The sequence below is a fragment of the Phyllobates terribilis genome, unplaced genomic scaffold (genome assembly GCF_046119375.1).
Source record: "Phyllobates terribilis strain yellow unplaced genomic scaffold, ASM4611937v1 Scaffold_12__6_contigs__length_324123572, whole genome shotgun sequence".
Lineage (NCBI taxonomy): Eukaryota > Metazoa > Chordata > Amphibia > Anura > Dendrobatidae > Phyllobates > Phyllobates terribilis.
Genome location: NW_027362772.1, coordinates 252,152,843 through 252,170,698, shown reverse-complemented (window position 1 = coordinate 252,170,698; position 17,856 = coordinate 252,152,843). Strand labels below are relative to the sequence as shown.

At 42.1% G+C, this 17,856-nt stretch overlaps 1 protein-coding gene across 2 annotated transcripts in view; it reads right to left on the bottom strand.

Moving 5' to 3' along the window:
* Positions 1 to 17,856, bottom strand: part of LOC141172526 (uncharacterized) — a 120,180-nt gene that overhangs the window by 42,846 nt on the left and 59,478 nt on the right. For both annotated transcript variants that reach the window (XM_073656837.1, XM_073656836.1), the window contains exons 7-9: positions 8,133 to 8,243; positions 6,447 to 6,683; positions 2,573 to 2,706 (exon numbers count right to left, since the gene is read on the bottom strand). In XM_073656837.1, the coding sequence (XP_073512938.1) occupies positions 2,573 to 2,706; positions 6,447 to 6,683; positions 8,133 to 8,243 (482 nt within the window). The remainder of the gene's footprint in view (positions 1 to 2,572; positions 2,707 to 6,446; positions 6,684 to 8,132; positions 8,244 to 17,856) is intronic.

Sequence of the window (17,856 nt, the reverse complement as noted above, 5' to 3'; positions counted from 1 at the left end):
AAGACCTCAATGTTTCCAAGAGAACGTAAGAATACTCTTATGGATCCCATAGGGGTTGTTCGGCGGTCACCCATCTCCTAGATACACCGGACGAGCGCTCCTGTGTTCTCTATAAAAGAGCCGCCGCCAGTCAAATCTGGCAGCGGCTTCTGACTAGGGAGATCAAAAGGATCGTGTATTGGAAAACCAATCAGTCTCTCCCCCCAGTCAGTCACAGGAGACTCAACAGACCCCCATACACATTAGACAATCGGTTGATCCCACCGATATTGGCGGGATACAGCTGACTTTAGTCTAATGTGAGTGCGTGCCTTAAGTCAAGCTTAGACATCATTTTCAAAGGACCCTACAAAAATCATCCCCCTACTGTAATGCTCTGAACTGTGCTGAGTGCTGTGAAACCCAGTGATCAACTGAGGAGGAACCGAGCAGGAGGTGTTTAATTCCCCTGCAGTGCCACCGCTGGTGAAACGATGCATTACACAGCCCCTATTTTAAAAAAAGAGTTAGGGATTATCCTATAAAAACATTTATTAACTAGCCAAAGAATAAGGTATAAATGTATGATCCCTTTGGGTCTAACGCCTGGACCCCCTATGATTACAAGAATGCTTGAATGGACCGGTAGTGCGCATGCGTAACCGCTATTCCATTCACTGTCAATTGGGAGCTGTGGTCAATAGTGTTGAGCGAGAATGTTCTGTCCGAGTATGCTCGGGCGAGCTCCGAGTATTTACAGCTGCTCGGTGATGTTTTAATCACTCCCGTGTGCATGATTTGCAACTGTTTGACAGCTTTACTACATGTGAGGAATGTGTAAGAAATAGACATTCCTCACATGTAATAAAGCTGTCAAACAGTCGCAAATCATGCACACGGGAGCGATTCAACCATATCACCGAGCAGCTGTAAATACTCGGAGCTCGGCCCGCGCATACTCGGCGAAAGGGTTAACAGAACATACTCGCTCAACACTAGTGGTCACGCATGCACACTACATCCATAAACCCCTAGAAGTGAGTAGAACGATGGTCACACATATCCACTAACAATCGGGGTTAATCTTTGTGTCCTTCTGCAGACAGGGCAGAGGGGGAGCGGCTCCCGCTGCAGACAGGGCAGAGGGGGAGAAGCTCCCGCTGCAGACAGGGCAGAGGGGGAGAGGCTCCCGCTGCAGACAGGACAGAGGGGGAAGGCTCCCACTGCAGACAGGGCAGAGGGGAGAGGCTCCCGCTGCAGACAGGGCAAAGGGGGAGAGGCTCCTGCTGCAGACAGGGCAGAGGGGGAGAGGCTCCCGCTGCAGACAGGGCAGAAGGGGAGAGGCTCCCGCTGCAGACAGGGCAAAGGGGGAGAGGCTCCCGATTCAGACAGGGCAGAGGAGGAAGGCTCCCACTGCAGACAGGGCAAAGGGGAGAGGCTCCCGCTGCAGACAGGGCAAAGGGGGAGAGGCTCCCGCTGCAGACAGGGCAGAGGGGGAGAGGCTCCCGCTGCAGACAGGGCAGAAGGGGAGAGGCTCCCGCTGCAGACAGGGCAGAGGGGGCAGGCTCCCGCTGCAGACAGGGCAGGCTCCCGCTGCAGACAGGGCAGAGGGGACAGGCTCCCGCTGCAGACAGGGCAGAGGGGACAGGCTCCCGCTGCAGACAGGGCAGAGGGGACAGGCTCCCGCTGCAGACAGTTGTCTTACAGCCAGACACAGAACAGTGAACAGGGCGGGGGGAAAGACTAAGCTCCTGAGGCACACAGATTTCTTTACTCAAACTGTATTTGTTTTGATAGAAAAATTAAAACTGACGAATATGTAAAGGAATGGAGTACATTTTTGGGTGGACTAGGTGTTTTTTTTTTTTGTGTGGGTATTATCAATATTCGGTATTTCTTTAAAACGGTTTTCAGGTTTTGGGAAACCCCTTTACCCTGGCTGCAGTTTGTTTTATAAAAAGAACAAACTGTACAGAGTTCATATCACATGGACAGCGCTGCAGCCAATCAGTGAGCTCAACGGCTTTAAACTGTTCATGTTCAAAGCCGCTGAACCCACTGATTGCCGGCAGTGTTTTCGATGTGTCATCAGCGCGGCAGACGATAACAGAGGCGGAAACTCAGTGATTGATCCGGAGAGAGGGAGTAAAACACAGTTTGTTTGTTTTTTGCAACTGGGAAAGAAGAGAAGAGTTTTCCAAGATTGTAGAATTTTAAGATGCTGGGTGAAGCTTTACATGAAACCTATTATTCCCGATTCTTTATTCATACATAGATCAATACAATCTGCACATTTGACTAGAGAAAATATTGAATAATTTCTGACATATAGGGTGCCTGTAAAAATGGTTTTAGTGAAGTGCACAAAGACCACGTCCTTTACCTGTCCATGCCGCGTATCAGGAACCTGCGGGTGTTATTTGCCGCGTGGTTCCCGGCTGCGTATCACAAATCACTACATGTACGGTCACCTTTAAAGACTAAACTCATTTCAGTCCATGATGGAGCAGAGGGGATTAACCAGCGTGAAGATCTGAGCCGCCGCATAAAGGATTAGAGGCGGAATGAAAAGACTCGGCATTCAACCACGCACCTGTGAATGGACACTTGTTTATTAGCAGCCACGGCACTCGTAGTGGGAGTCTTTTTATTTACAACTCCAGGGGGGCCAGGACCAACTTTATTTTGCGGCTTTTGGTCATGTGGTATCACTTTTTGGTTCTCGATCTGAAATATACAAACCTCTAATTAATGAGTCCAAACCCAGTGTTACGTATATTATATATTCCATACATACAGTTTGTCATAAAACATTGTAAATAATGGGAAAAACTGAAATATATAGCGATGGCCTTGGATTTGCCATTACTTTAGGATCGGTGCCAATCCGACCTCTGTGACGCCCACTGATCCTAAAATGAAGAGGCCAGTATTCTGATGTGGCGACATGACCTCTTCACTATTTTTTCCATGGGAGAAAGGAGAACCACCGAATGTCCAGTCCAATATACAAGAGACATAAACCAATATATATAAAAGACCTTTATTAGACAATGGTCAAAGTGGTGCTACAAACACATGAGAACCCACCATATAAAAAATGTAATTGCAACCTAAAAGAGGAATATGACACAATAGATGTAATGGTTGCAATAGACAAGATATATTACATTACAATTTTTTATTTCTTATTAACAATTTTTTTTATTTATTTTTTTATTTTTTCCATTTTCTCATTATTTATTTTTTTCTTTTTTCTATTTTCTATTATCACCCTATAATCACCCAATACTCTGATATACCTATGCATTTATATATTAGGTCATGTCTCACACATTGCACTTTATGAGGTTAATCAAAATATATAATTTCCAGTTGGATATCATATATATTATATTCATATTCACTATTTTCTATATATTCTTTCCTTGGATTCGAATCAATAACATATCTGGTCACTAACTCTGGTCTGTCTGGTGCGCTTGCGTTGTCTGCTCTCCCTGTTCCTGCTGGCCCCGCATCTCTATGTGTCTGGAGGCTCGGGTCACATGATGCGGTTGCCCGCAGGTCCTGGTGCCTCCGGACGGCGCATGCGCAATTGTACTAGGCAGTCCACAATACAGGACCTTACCGCGCATTGCATGTTGGGTGTGCCCGCCCCTGTCAATCAGCGCTGCTGGGTCACTTCCGGTTCCGGGATAGACACGCCGCGTACACGGCGATTTCTTTTGCGCGCCACATTTGATTGGACACACATTCTTTTTATACTCGGTGGTCCCCTAAGACCAACACCCCCTGACGAAGGACACTTTTGGTCCGAAACGCGCGTCGGGGTATTCCCGTGATCCCTCCTTTATATCCCACAACCAGGTATGTCAGTTCTCTGCTTAGTACCATGTGCATGTGCATTCATTGTTTCACTATATACCTTATATAAACAAGTTGGCACCTGGTACTTATCTATTTCTGTAGCAGCAATCTCTTTTCTTATATAGTCCTATAGATCTTTGTGTGCCAGTATATACTCCACCCCCAATATAGTTTCACAAACTATTGTGTTGAAGTATATATACTATCTTCTTTGGTGCTGACATACCTGTCTATTCAATCTTTTTCTTTTTGTATTTTTTGTGGAATTGTAATGTAATATATCTTGTCTATTGCAACCGTTACATCTATTGTGTCATATTCCTCTTTTAGGTTGCAATTACATTTTTTATATGGTGGGTTCTCATGTGTTTGTAGCACCACTTTGACCATTGTCTAATAAAGGTCTTTTATATATATTGGTTTATGTCTCTTGTATATTGGACTGGACATTCGGTGGTTCTCCTTTCTCCTGTGTTCTCAACCGAATGGTCTACCATTTATTTTTGGTCCACACAGCATATACAATCTATCAATTATTGTTGGGTTGCTCATATTGACCTATGTGTCTCTATGATATATTCCCTATGTAGTGTGGATATTCCTAAGTGTTCTCCTGTGTTACTATTTTTTCCATGCAGAGGGTCGCTCCGGCGACCTGCTGTACAGAAAACTGTCATATGAATAAACAGGTGCCACTGTGCAGGGAAAACTCGGAAGGGCACTTCCTTAATTCTTGAAATGAGCGGTGGGTCCAAGAGCTAAGATCATAACGTGAAGGCACGTCCTGCCAATATGCCATCAGTTTCAAAATCAGGGGAATACCATATTCAAAAATAAATCATTATTACAACCTAAAAAAATTAAAAGTAAAATTATTATTTAGAGGAAAAAAAAAGGAATACAAATTTCTCAATCATACATTATAGCTTTCATCTTTGTTTTGTCAGAATTTCTCTGTAACCCCAATACAGTTCAAGAATACCAAATATATTTCCTGAAGAAAATAAAATGTATTGTTGCGTTATCCTCAATACTTTACACTGCCGCTTAGCTCAATTTTAAAAGATTTAAACAAAGTAAATTAAAGAGAACCTGTCAGCTCTCCGTACATGGAGGAAACACTATTTTTCTGCTTGGACATGAATGTGAAAGCCAAAAGCTAAACCAGAATCTCAATTTGCAGACACATGTTTCAGAGTGTTCCTCCTCTTCAGTGCAAAGGAACAGATCTGATTTGGCTATGTGTGAGGCCTCTGGGGTCTAAGGGGTAAAGTTTCTCCTTATGGAGAGTGACATGCCTGACATGTCCATGTAATGAGACTTCTAGGCCTTGCAAAGCTCCTACGTCAGGCAACACCCCAAAACACGAGTCTGCAAATTAAGATTCTGGTTTGACTCTTATCCAAAGTCATATGGCAAGGCTCGTTTAAGGGTTGAAATTTACTTTTAAGATTTCTATTAGGTGGTGCTAGATTTCAAGTCCTGTTCCTCTCTGAAGAGGCAATTTGCATATTTAATATCCCAGGGGAGGATTCCATGGCCTATAAGTCTCTTCACACTGGCATATCAGACATGGAGAAACCTGACCTCTTAGACCCCATTTTTATGCAGGCATATTAATCAATGTTGATGCTAGTCAACCAAATGAAGATGGATTCTGATGAGGATTCTCAAAATTAATTGGGAAGTGGAAATAATAAAAAAAATATTCTTGAATATTTATGTACCTTAAGGCTGTGTGCCCACGTAGCATTTTTCAAGCGTATATGCTGCGGAATTTCCGCAGCGTAAACGCTCGAAAAACGCATGTATATCCGCACCCCATGTTCCCCAATGGGATTCCGCAAGTTCTATGCACATGCTGCGGATTTTTCCGCAGCGTTTATGCCGCGTTCAAAAATCCGCAGCATGTCATTTAATTTTGCGTTTCCGCAAGCGGAATTGCCTTTGTCCAATGCATAAAAAACGCAAGGCAATTCCGCATGTGGAAAACGCGTGAAAAATGCGCGATAAACGCGTGCGGAATTCCGCATGCGTTTTTCCGGGAGAGAACTTGCATTTATGCAGCAGAATTTTTCTGCTTCATAAATGCAACGTGGGCACATAGCCGAAAGAAGAAAAGCAGCTGGAGATTTAACACCCTGAACCTTTGGGGACAATTTTTTTTCTTTCATAAATTCATGTAATTTTGGCAAAAAAATATAATGTTTGTCATTGGGGTTCATTAAAAGTTTTGCAGCATTTATCTTCTACAGCCTCGGTGTTGCACTATCTATTGCTGGCTGCAGAATGAGTTAACTGAGAACCTGTCAGTGAGTTTGTTCTCATGGTCTAATGGGAGAGTTTCTAAATCGTTTATCTGTCTTTTTTACGATTTATGATAACAGACAACAGCAAAGTATAAAGTGCCAAGAAACAAAGAGCCTGTAAAAGCAAAACGGTGCAAAAATTTTAATGAGATTCAATTGCAAAAGTGATTTTGAACCCCAAACATTTGCACGTAAGTAAAAAAAAATATATATAATTTGTTCCCAGAGGTGGACAAAACCTTTACTAGGACACAATCAGAATTAAAAAAAAACCTAAAATATGTGTACCTCTCTGTGGGCCGGGAGACTGTTAACTGTCCTGGTAAATCTGGAAACATGGCTGTCATTCTGCATCGCTGGCCTTAGGGGAGCTAGATGTACAGAGGGACTTTGACGAAAGGAGCTCTCTGGACCAGCAGGTTGGACATGTGACAGCTGCTTCCCGCGACCTCCTGGGTCGTCTTCTGCGTTCTTTTTGCTTCCCTGTGAGATCTTGGGCACCTGTGGGTTTTGTTCTTTGAAATCCTAAAAAAAAAAAGAAGAAAAAAGAAAAGAGGTTGGATAGCCAAAGGTCATGAAAAAAAAGCTCTGGAAAGGCAAATACAATGTTCACCTCCAGCCTCACACTCACAAGTGTTTGTAGAAGAGAAAACAGACCTGGCTTTAGCTTTAGGCCAGACTGAATACAACGCAGCTTAGCTCATAAAATATTAAAACCATAAAAGACATAACAAGAGCTGTCACCAAGAAACAGAAAATGGCATGAACGGAAGATCTGCATTATGATACAACTGCCAAAACCTATTAAAAGGCTCAGGGGGATGTCGCTTTCGCTGAAAAATAAAAAGGTTCAGTGGTAAAAAAAAAAAGAATAAAAAGACCAGATGTAAGACGCATAGAGTGTGCTGCCTTCTTCTATTAATATTCATATCAGTTAAAACATTCACAAAGTAACACACATCTCCTTGTAGCAAAGGATTCGTTCTGCCATGATAAGGACTGGTAAAACTAATGTCAAAACCCAAGATAAAGACATAATAAGCAAATACCCTGCAGTAAATAAATAAACAGCAATAGTGCATGAAAATAGTATAGGCAGCTTAGTTAACATAACTTTGATTAAAAAAAAAAACATAAAAGCAATCCCACTACGTCAAGGTGACCCTATTCGGGATGGTCCTAACCTCTAGTATTAAAAGCTTACCATATGTGAAGTGACGTACATGTGGATAAGGGCTGAGAAGGACTGATACCCCAGTTAATGGACACCCAGCCATGGGGAACTACATGAATGTAATGTCCAGCTCAAAGAAACAGAGACCACACCTTTATTTGCACAGAGTGCAAAAAAACTGAAACAAAACACTAAAGAGATGAATTGGAATATAAGTTGGTGTGCATGCGGCGTGAAAGCGCATGTTCGCACTGGCCACTAAACAGACAAAACCCAAGATAAAAACATAAGCACATACCCTGCAGTAAATAAATAGCAATAGTGCATGAAAATAATCCAGGGTATATTCCAGTTAATTTTTAGGTTTTTGTTTGTTTGTTTCCACCCTGTGCATATAAAGGTGTGGCCTTCCTTTCTTTGAGCTGGATATAAAATTCATGTAGTTCCCCGTGGCTGAGTGTCCATAGTGGGGTGTCAGTCCTTCTCAGCCCTTATTCACACATAAGTCACTTGACAAATGGTAAGGTTTTAAAACTAGAGGTTAGGACTATCCAAAATAGGGTCACCGTGACGTAGTGGTGTGGCTTTTACTTTTTTATGCCAAAATTATGTTAACTAAGCACCCCATATTATTTTCATGCACTATTGCTATTTATTTATTACTTCAGGGTATTTGCTTATTATGCTTTTATCTTGGGTTTTGTCTGTTTAGTGTCCAATGAGAACTGAGTAGAGGAAGTTGTCAGCTCTACTTTATGATGACTGTACAGCTCTTTGTAATACATTTAGCTTGCAGTTACCTTCCTAGTAGCAGCCAGGGATCGCTGGTGTTGTGTGTCAGTGCCTGAGTCTTTGAAGCTTGGCATTTTCTTCAATGCATCTTTCAACTGGCGGAATTCCTCCATCTGAGCCTAGGAAAAGCCAAACCGAATAGTAGATGAGCAGGTGATCAGGATCACAGCAGGTACAGACGACTTTTTTTTAGAAGACTGGGTGCAAAAAAGGGACTATCGAAACTGCCTCAGCACAAAGGCTCATCATGGGTCTGGAGAGAGTCATCGAGCCTGGTGCAAAAGGAATAATGGAGCAATTGTCCAAAGCAACTAATTCATTCAATGTAAAAAAAAGAAGAAAAAAAAAACACCTTTGAGAAAATGAGAGCTGGAATCAGATGATGTGCATCTACCCTGATACAAATGGTTTGCACTAGTCTTGTTCAATCCCACTTTTGTGCATTTTGTCTAGGAGAGTAGGACACACACAGAATTAAAGGTGATTTCTCTTTTCAGAAAACCTGTCCCCCCCCTACACACACACACACACAGTGCTGGACCTGGAGAGGGTGAGTAATGTGCACTTTTATTTTTATATAAAATTGTAAAAAAAAATTATATTATATTATATTATATATATATATATATATATATATATATATATATATATATATAGATAGATATATACACAGTACCGACCAAAAGTTTGGACACACCTTCTCATTTAAAGATTTTTCTGTATTTTCATGACTATGAAAATTGTACATTCACACTGAAGGCATCAAATCTTTGAATTAACACATGTGGAATTATATACTTAACAAAAAGTGTCAAACAACTGAAAATATGTCTTATATTCTAGGTTCTTCAAAGTAGCCATCTTTTGCTTTGATGACTGCTTTGCACACTCTTGGCATTCTCTTGATGATCTTCAAGAGGTAGTCAACGGAAATGGTTTTCACTTCACAGGTGTGTCCTGTCAGGTTTAATAAGTGGGATTTCTTGCCTTATAAATGGGGTTGGGACCATCAGTTGTGTTGTGCAGAAGTCTGGTGGATACACAGCTGATAGTCCTACTGAATAGACTGTTAGAATTTGTATTATGGCAAGAAAAAAGCAGCTAAGTAAAGAAAAACGAGTGGCCATCATTACTTTAAGAAATGAAGGCAAGTCAGTCCGAAAAATTGGGCAAACTTTGAAAGTGTCCCCAAGTGCAGTTGCAAAAACCATCAAGCGCTACAAAGAAACTGGCTCACATGAGGACCGCCCCAGGAAAGGAAGACCAAGAATCACCTCTGCTTCTGAGGATAAGTTTATCCGAGTCACCAGCCTCAGAAATCGCAGGTTAACAGCAGCTCAGATTAGAGACCAGGTCAATGCCACACGGAGTTCTAGCAGCAGACACATCTCTTCAACAACTGTTAAGAGGAGACTTTGTGCAGCAGGCCTTCATGGTAAAATAGCTGCTAGGAAACCACTGCTAAGGACAGGCAACAAGCTGAAGAGACTTGTTTGGGCTAAAGAACACAAGGAATGGACATTAGACCAGTGGAAATCTGTGCTTTGGTCTGATGAGTCCAAATTTGAGATCTTTGGTTCCAACCACCGTGTCTTTGTGCGACGCAGAAAAGGTGAACGGATGGACTCTACATGCCTGGTTCCCACCGTGAAGCATGGAGGAGGAGGTGTGATGGTGTGGGGGTGCTTTGCTGGTGACACTGTTGGGGATTTATTCAAAATTGAAGGCATACTGAACCAGCATGGCTACCACAGCATCTTGCAGCGGCATGCTATTCCATCCGGTTTGCGTTTAGTTGGACCATCATTTATTTTTCAACAGGACAATGACCCCAAACACACCTCCAGACTGTGTAAGGGCTATTTGACCAAGAAGAAGAGTGATGGGGTGCTACGCCAGATGACCTGGCCTCCACAGTCACCAGATCTGAACCCAATCGAGATGGTTTGGGGTGAGCTGGACCGCAGAGTGAAGGCAAAAGGGCCAACAAGTGCTAAGCAACTCTGGGAACTCCTTCAAGATTGTTGGAAGACCATTTCTGGTGACTACCTCTTGACGCTCATCAAGAGAATGCCAAGAGTGTGCAAAGCAGTCATCAAAGCAAAAGAACCTAGAATATAAGACATATTTTCAGTTGTTTCACACTTTTTTGTTAAGTATATAATTCCACATGTGTTAATTCATAGTTTTGATGCCTTCAGTGTGAATGTACAATTTTCATAGTCATGAAAATACAGAAAAATCTTTAAATGAGGTGTGTCCAAACTTTTGGTCTGTACTGTATATATATATATTTTTTCTTGTATTATATATTTTTTTATTTATATATTTTTTTAAATTTTATATAAAAATAAAAGTGCACATTTCTCACCCTCCCCAGGTGCAGCACTGTCTGTGTGTGTGTGGGGGGGGACACATGTTTTCTGAAAAGGGAAATCACCTTTAATTCTGTGTGTGTCCTACTCTCATAGACAAAATGCACAAAAGTGGGATTGAACAAGACTGAAGTCACCTCGACAGTGCTGTCGCCAAATCAGGGAGCTCAGCTGCTTGTTCCAGCTGAGCTCACTTATTGGCTGCAACACTATTGACATGACTTTGGTGCTGCAAACAACAGAGGCCGAGACTAAGCACCGGACCAGGGGATGGTTAGTAAAGCGCAGTTTTGTTTTTTTGTTAAACAACAATAATAATGATAATAAATACTAACATAATTTACATCACATTAAACCGCTACTTAAAGGAGATCTCCGGGAATAGAAAAACGAGATAAAAGAAAGAAAGAAAATGTCATTATAAATAAATTCCTAAATATTTTTAATTGGCAAATCACATTTGCTTTGTCTCTGGAGGTAATTAATATAGAATTAAAATAGCTGTCGTCTTGTTATAAATTAGATATGGCCGCTCAAATCCTGCATCATCACAATAGAGGTCGTCACGTGGATAAAGGTTTCCTGTACCTTTAAGAATTCAGTAGCTGTAGGTTTTAACTCCCATAAGGATAATGGGCTCTATATCAGAAAGTGAAAAACCCTGTAGAGAGGTATAAGTGACATTCTGTCAGTTGTGTCAATCACAGGTTACAATGGATTGGAAAAGCTTTCATACTATATTGTGGGTGTAAACTCCAAACAATCAAAGGGGGGATGACTAGTTAAACAATGGGAGGAAGGATTAGTAACAGATTGTTACCCAGTTGCAATAAGAATTTGCAGCCTGGATTTTGCTATTGCACGACTTCTCATTTTCGATAGCCGCTCTCTTCCGAAGATGCTACCATTCACATATACTGGAGTACAACTGCCCTAGTGGGATGGAGTTGCCATTGCACCCAGGTGCCTTACAGAGATGGCCGTATAATTGACTAGTCACATGGTTGCATGAATATACCCTTTCGATTAGCATTGTAGAGTTGTTTTTTTTTAATGCGGATTATTAGGCAGATCCGCTTCCAAATCCACATCAGAGTACTCAAGAGTTTCTATAGGAGTTTTTGTCGCAGAAACTAAGCGAAAACTATCTACAAATCCTCCTCAAAAATTTGAAAAGCTCAACAAAATGACTTCATGTGTAAATACCCTTTAAGAATTTTTTTTTGCTTGATTTGAATTTTGAAGTGGACCCACTTCCAAATCTATATAAAATATTCAGTATGAACCTCCCTTTACCAGACAATGAATATTGAAGAGGCGCGTACGTAGTGGCGCATGCACATTCATGCCAATCCATCATTCATTATGGCAGATTTCACACCTACGACTCGTCAGCAAGTTTTTGACAGCTACCTGCATTCCTAGCAATGGCAGCAGGAGGACTAGGCAGGCAATATGTGTAATAACATATTTAAAGGAATTACCTATTAGAGAACTCAGAGTAAGGCCACAGCCCCACTATCAGTATTTGGTCAGTATTCGGTCAGTATTTTTTCTCAGTAGTGGGAGCCAAAACCAGGAGTGGGCGATAAATGCAGAATTGGTGACTTGTTTCTATTATACCTTTTCTCTGTTCCTCACACGGTTTTGACTCCCACTCCTGAGAAAAAATACTGACCAAATACTGATAGCCTGGTCGTGGCCTAATAAATAGAGTCCTGTTCAGGAAAAAAAGCATGTCTCACTCTGGAGGACCCACCACACCCATGAATTATACAGATAGCTTATTAAAGGGGTTTTCCACTTCCAGTACTGGAGCAAGGAAAGGTGAGTACTATTCGCTTTCTTATTCTATATGCCTGAAAGTGTTGCTTAAAGTGGAAAATCCCTTTAATTTCAGTGGGCACTGTGTAATACTTCATTTTTAATGACACTGTGTAATACTTCATTTTTAATGCAGGGGCACTGCAGGCAAATTCAATACATGTTACTAGTTTGGTTTCCTAATTGGCTAACAATTGATTGCTGGGGGTCCCAGGAGTCGGATAAGCTGTGATCAGCCTTATTTGGGGATCTAGGATATCAAAAGTTTACAGACCAAAGTCTCCCATGGAAAAAAAGATCACTAGAAGGTCAGTTGTATGTGCACTGGGCATGATTGATGGAGTAAACTGAGTTATCGTGCGCAGGGGGTGTCTGCACTGCGGGAGATAGATGAAATCCATTTAAAAGCCTTGCAGCGCTGTAAATAATGCAGGGAGAATGCTTCCCCCATAATAAGTATGTGAGAAGGGTATAGAAATAGTACAAGATCAATACTCATACATATGTAGCAGCGCACAGCCGGACAAACACACTACGGATATAATGCCGGCTGCTGTACGGTAGGATTCAGATAAAGGCAATGCAGCCCTACTTCCCCATTGGAGCTACATAAGCAGCATGTTCATCCCCTAAGTTAATAAGAATTATAAAACTGGAAAATATTGAGGTCCAAACTGTAAAAGGAGCCATATATTGCTAAACTAAAAATATATTCAGCATTTATTTTCCTGCAGCCTCCACTAGAGGGAGCTCACTGCATACAGTAAAACAGTATGCAGAAAAGCTCCCTCTAGTGGCGGCTGCAGGCAGCTAGATCTTTATCATTGACCTCGATCACTAAGGGGAGTTTGCAGCTCTGTGTCAAAAAAATTGACGCTCCGGGCCGCTATAAAACAATTATTTGTATGTTAAAGCAACAAAGAATTAAATGTTCAACATTCACTTTAAAAGAGAGAACAGGGAACATGAGATTTCTTAGTGGCATTTCCTCTCTGCTAGATTAGCGCAGCAGGAATCTGAGGAATCAGCTCCCACCACAAGAATGCAAACACTGCTCGCAGCTTCAGCCGAGGCAGCGGAAATCAGGACTTTACAAAGAGATTTGTGTGAATTTAACACTTGGCGAAGACCAAGACCATTTCATATGCCTGTCCTAAATAGGAGATGATGGGAGTGACTGCGCCTGATTTAGTAAGAGGCATGGTGCACAACACGTAACTGTATAAAAGCCTTACACATGTGCAAGAATAATAGGTAGGATGTACGATCGATGTGAGCGAGTGTTCATCAGGATATTGCACCTGTGCAACCTCCACCATATAGTGTCATTGCTTCTGCATGCTGCTTGCAATTGGCACGTGAATCTGCCCTTATAATTCTAAGTACGACTTACTAAAAGAAACATCCTGGACTTTCCAAAAGACAAAAAAATATAACTTACAAAATCTTGTTTGCGACATTTTCTGACTTTCGGAATAGTAGATCTATTGGAAACTTTCTGGATGACTTCAGATACTTTTCTGGCCAATTAAAAAAAAGTGAAAAAAAAAAAACACACAAAAATGGCGCGATGATGGATGATGAAATTCCACTTTAGTCTCTAGTGGGCATAACTTGCTTTCCACAAGTCACTTCCCAAAATAACTCTATTCCAGTTAGTGAGATCGCGAGACAATTCCATGATAATGAGGAATCCTCCATCATTTCCTTTAATGGGACACCAGAGACAGAAGATGCATAAAATATATCCCGGCAATTCCTCTGATAATCTCCACTTTTTTTCTTTCATCCTTTTTTTCTCCTTTTGCAATTAGAGCTGAGAAATACATGAAGGAGTCTTCTGTAGGTGTCCCAAGTGACTGCATACTATTTCTCCTCCTCCTTGTGATCCTGCATCTAATTCCAAAGCCATCTATACATATTATGAAAGAGGTTATCCCACCAGGCCACAGGATAAGCAATGTATTATGATTACTTGGACCCCCACGATCACTAGAAGGGGGTCCTTTGTCACTCATATGCGTGGAATGGTAGTACACATGCATGACCACCGGTCACATAGTCGGTGAATTATGCGTTACTGTCAATGCATGTGCACCAACGCTCCCACAAGGACACGTAACGATTGGGGGCTGCCAGCAGTTGGACCCCTGCCGATCATACATTAATAGGTGAAAAATGTTGTTCACGGGGTAACTCTTTTATCCTGATAGATTTACGCCACTTGGTGCTGGGTGTTAAAGGGGTTTTCCATTGTAGAAAGCAGGAATTTCCAAAATCAGAGATTGGCTGCAGCAGTGATGTCCCCCCTCCAGGAAGAGTATGCAAGGGGGAAATATGGGCAGAAGTGCAGAATAACAGCAGTGGTCCAGGAAGTGAGAATCTGTTTTAGGACCAGAATGGTCACATTTTATAAAGTGAGCTACAGTAGAGGACAACCCCTTTAAGCCACTTTATGTGACCCATCTCAGCTAATCAGCCAAGAGGGATGCAATATTTTACATCACTTAAAGTACCACTCTGACGTTTTTTTATTTCACTATTTGTGAGCTATCAATAATAACACTGATAATAATACAGGTGAAGCTAGAGAGGATTCAAAAAGATCTAAACAAACCGGAGCTGTGGACTGCAAATAACAGAATGGTTTTTAATAGGGAGAAATGCAAAGTCCTACATCTGGGCAAGAAAAATGCAAAAAGCATCTACAGAATGGGAGGAACAGAACTAAGCAACAGCAGGTGTGAAAAAGACTTGGGTATAATAATAGATCACAGACTCACATGAGTCAACAGTGTGATGCAGCAGCAAAAAAGGCACACACAGTTCTGGGATGTATTAAGAGAAGCATGGAGTCTAGATCACGTGAAGCAATTATACCCCTCTACTCCTCTTTGGTCAGGCCTCATCTGGTATACTGTGTCCAGTTTTGGGCATCACATTTTAAAAAAGACATGAAGAAACGGGAGCAAACTCAGAGAAGAGCGACCAGAATGGTGACCGGTCTGCAAACAATGTCCTATGAGGAACGGTTAGAGGATCTGGGAATGTTTAGCTTGCAAAAGAGAAGACCGAGAGGAGACTTATAGCCGTCTACAAATATCTCAAGGGCTGTCACAGTGTAGAGGGATCATCTTTATTCTTATTTGCACAAAGAAAGACTAGAAGCAATGGGATGAAACTGAGAGGGAGAAGATACAGATTAGATATGAGAACACACTTTTGATAGTGAGGGTGATCAATGAGTGGAACAGGCGGCCACGAGAGGTGGTGAGTTCTTCTTCAATGGAAGCCTTCAAACAGAGATTGGACAGACATATGTCCGAGATGGTTTAGTGAATCCTGCATTGAGCAGGGGGTTGGACACGATGACCCCGGAGGTCCCTTCCAACTCTAACATTCTATGATTCTATGTATATACAGTATGTGCATTAAAATACCTTCCAGTCTCCATCTTCTGCGGTTTCCAGCGCTGCTACGCAGGTCTTTCTTCCCAGCTCACACAGCCGACCATTACTTTCTCTCTTAATATAAGCCTATGAGAGCCTTGTTCTGAATCTCATAGACTTACATAGAGAAAGCGACTTCCGATCCACACAAGAACGATGTGTAAGATGGCTGGTCACAACTGAGGTCATGTAGTAGAGAAGAGGACCGGAGCAGCGCTGGAAACGGCAGAAGACAGCGATGGGATAAGTATTTTTAGTGTTTACACTGAACATTTATTAATGATAGCGAATGGATCGTGAAATGAAAAAAAAAATGCTGGAACAGAGTACTGTATATTACAGAACATTCTCTTTAAGAGCTACTTCTTGTCCCTGCTCCAGTGATGTTGCCATGCCAGATGCCTTCAGCTGCCAAACGTAGCCTTGAATGAAGGATCAGCAATAGCTCCAGGTCTCCGTGCCGCTGAAAATGTCAAATTATTATGCAAATATCCTTCCTGCGTCCTAATTAAATAGCAGGTCCTAGAAACCTCTCCGCCGCCGAGCCAGCCCGGTGCCAGCTTTTCATTTACCTAAATGGCTCCCAGACAATCAATAGCCACATTGCAGAATGGAAAATTGATTCGCTCCTTCCATTTCATCACTACGTGGAAGGCAAGTTGTTATCAGTACACAAACAAGTTATAAAACACTTAAGACAAATGAAATTTCATAAAAGAACAGGTGACAATTAGAGGTGCCCCTTGCTCAGGCCTGGCACAGGCGCTTTTGCTACAAACTGCAATCAATTAGCTGCTGTGTAATTATAGTTGGCGTAAAGATTCTTAACAAATCCGTTCAGAAGGACCAGTCTCTTCTCCTGACATCTTTGTTTTCACTTATATACCCCATAAAAAACATTTTTTTAGAAGCCTGCATTCTACCATCCCTCTCGGAATTAAGCAAACTGTCTCTTCAGCGAGGAAGAGGACTAGAACTCTAGTGCCACCTACTGGAAGTAGCACTGACGCGGGGCAGTACCCCAAAAAACAGTGTCTGCAAATTGAGATTTTGGTTTTGGTTTAATCCTAAATCATGAAACAAGGCTTGTTAGAGAGTCGATATTGACTTTTAGGATCGCTACTTCCTATAGGTGGCGCTAGAGTTCTAGTCCTCTTCCTCTCTGAAGAGACAATTTGCATATTTCCCAGAGGAGCCTTGCGGCTTAAAAGTCTCCTCACCTCGGCATTCAGTGAATATGAATAGTGGTACCAGAGCGCCAATAACAGGGCAAAAATATTAAAAGGACTGATTTATTAATACACACACTGTGTGTGTATTAATAAATCAGTCCTTTTAATATTTTTGCCCTGTTATTGGCGCTCTGGTACCGCTATTCATATTCACTGATTGTCCTTTTCCCCCTGTTGGGGTGCGGTAGAGCTGCCTTTAATCTATTGTTTTTTCACCTGTGGGAGCAATTTAATTAAAATTACTACCCTGGTTTTCCAAGCTGCGCTGCCTTAACCCCTCCGGAGCGCTGCCTGGGGTGTTGGTGAAGCTGGGCGTCTATCTCGGCATTACATGCTACTAACCTGACCACGTGATATACCACCAAGAGATCAGGATCTGTGAACGCCGCTGGAAATAGATGACAGCCACCAACAGAGCGGAGCTTGTGGAGCTTTACACTGGGGTTGTGCAGAGGTGCACAACTTTATAAGGTTAGTAGCCATCCCCACACCCCTCTACAAATTGCAATACTGAGTCACCCATTGCGCCTTGTTCTCTCCTCTCTTTACATCCTCACCTCGGCATGTCAGGCTGGACATGTCACTCTCCACAAGGAGAAACGTTACCCCTTGGATCTCGGAATTAATAAACCCCTTGGCGTTACCATTCTCCTTGCCAGTATTTGTGTTGCTATACAATTGTACTTTTCAAGGGTTATGGGGTATGTTAAAAGCAAGTTTTTACTAAAAGACAGTTCATGAGAGCTGCTGCGTCCAATACGGTGTTAGCAGTGGGGTCCAGCTCTTGGGACCCGGTCCAGCGACCATGTCGGTAATGCTTGGGCACCAAACCACAGTCTTGCAAACCTCCTC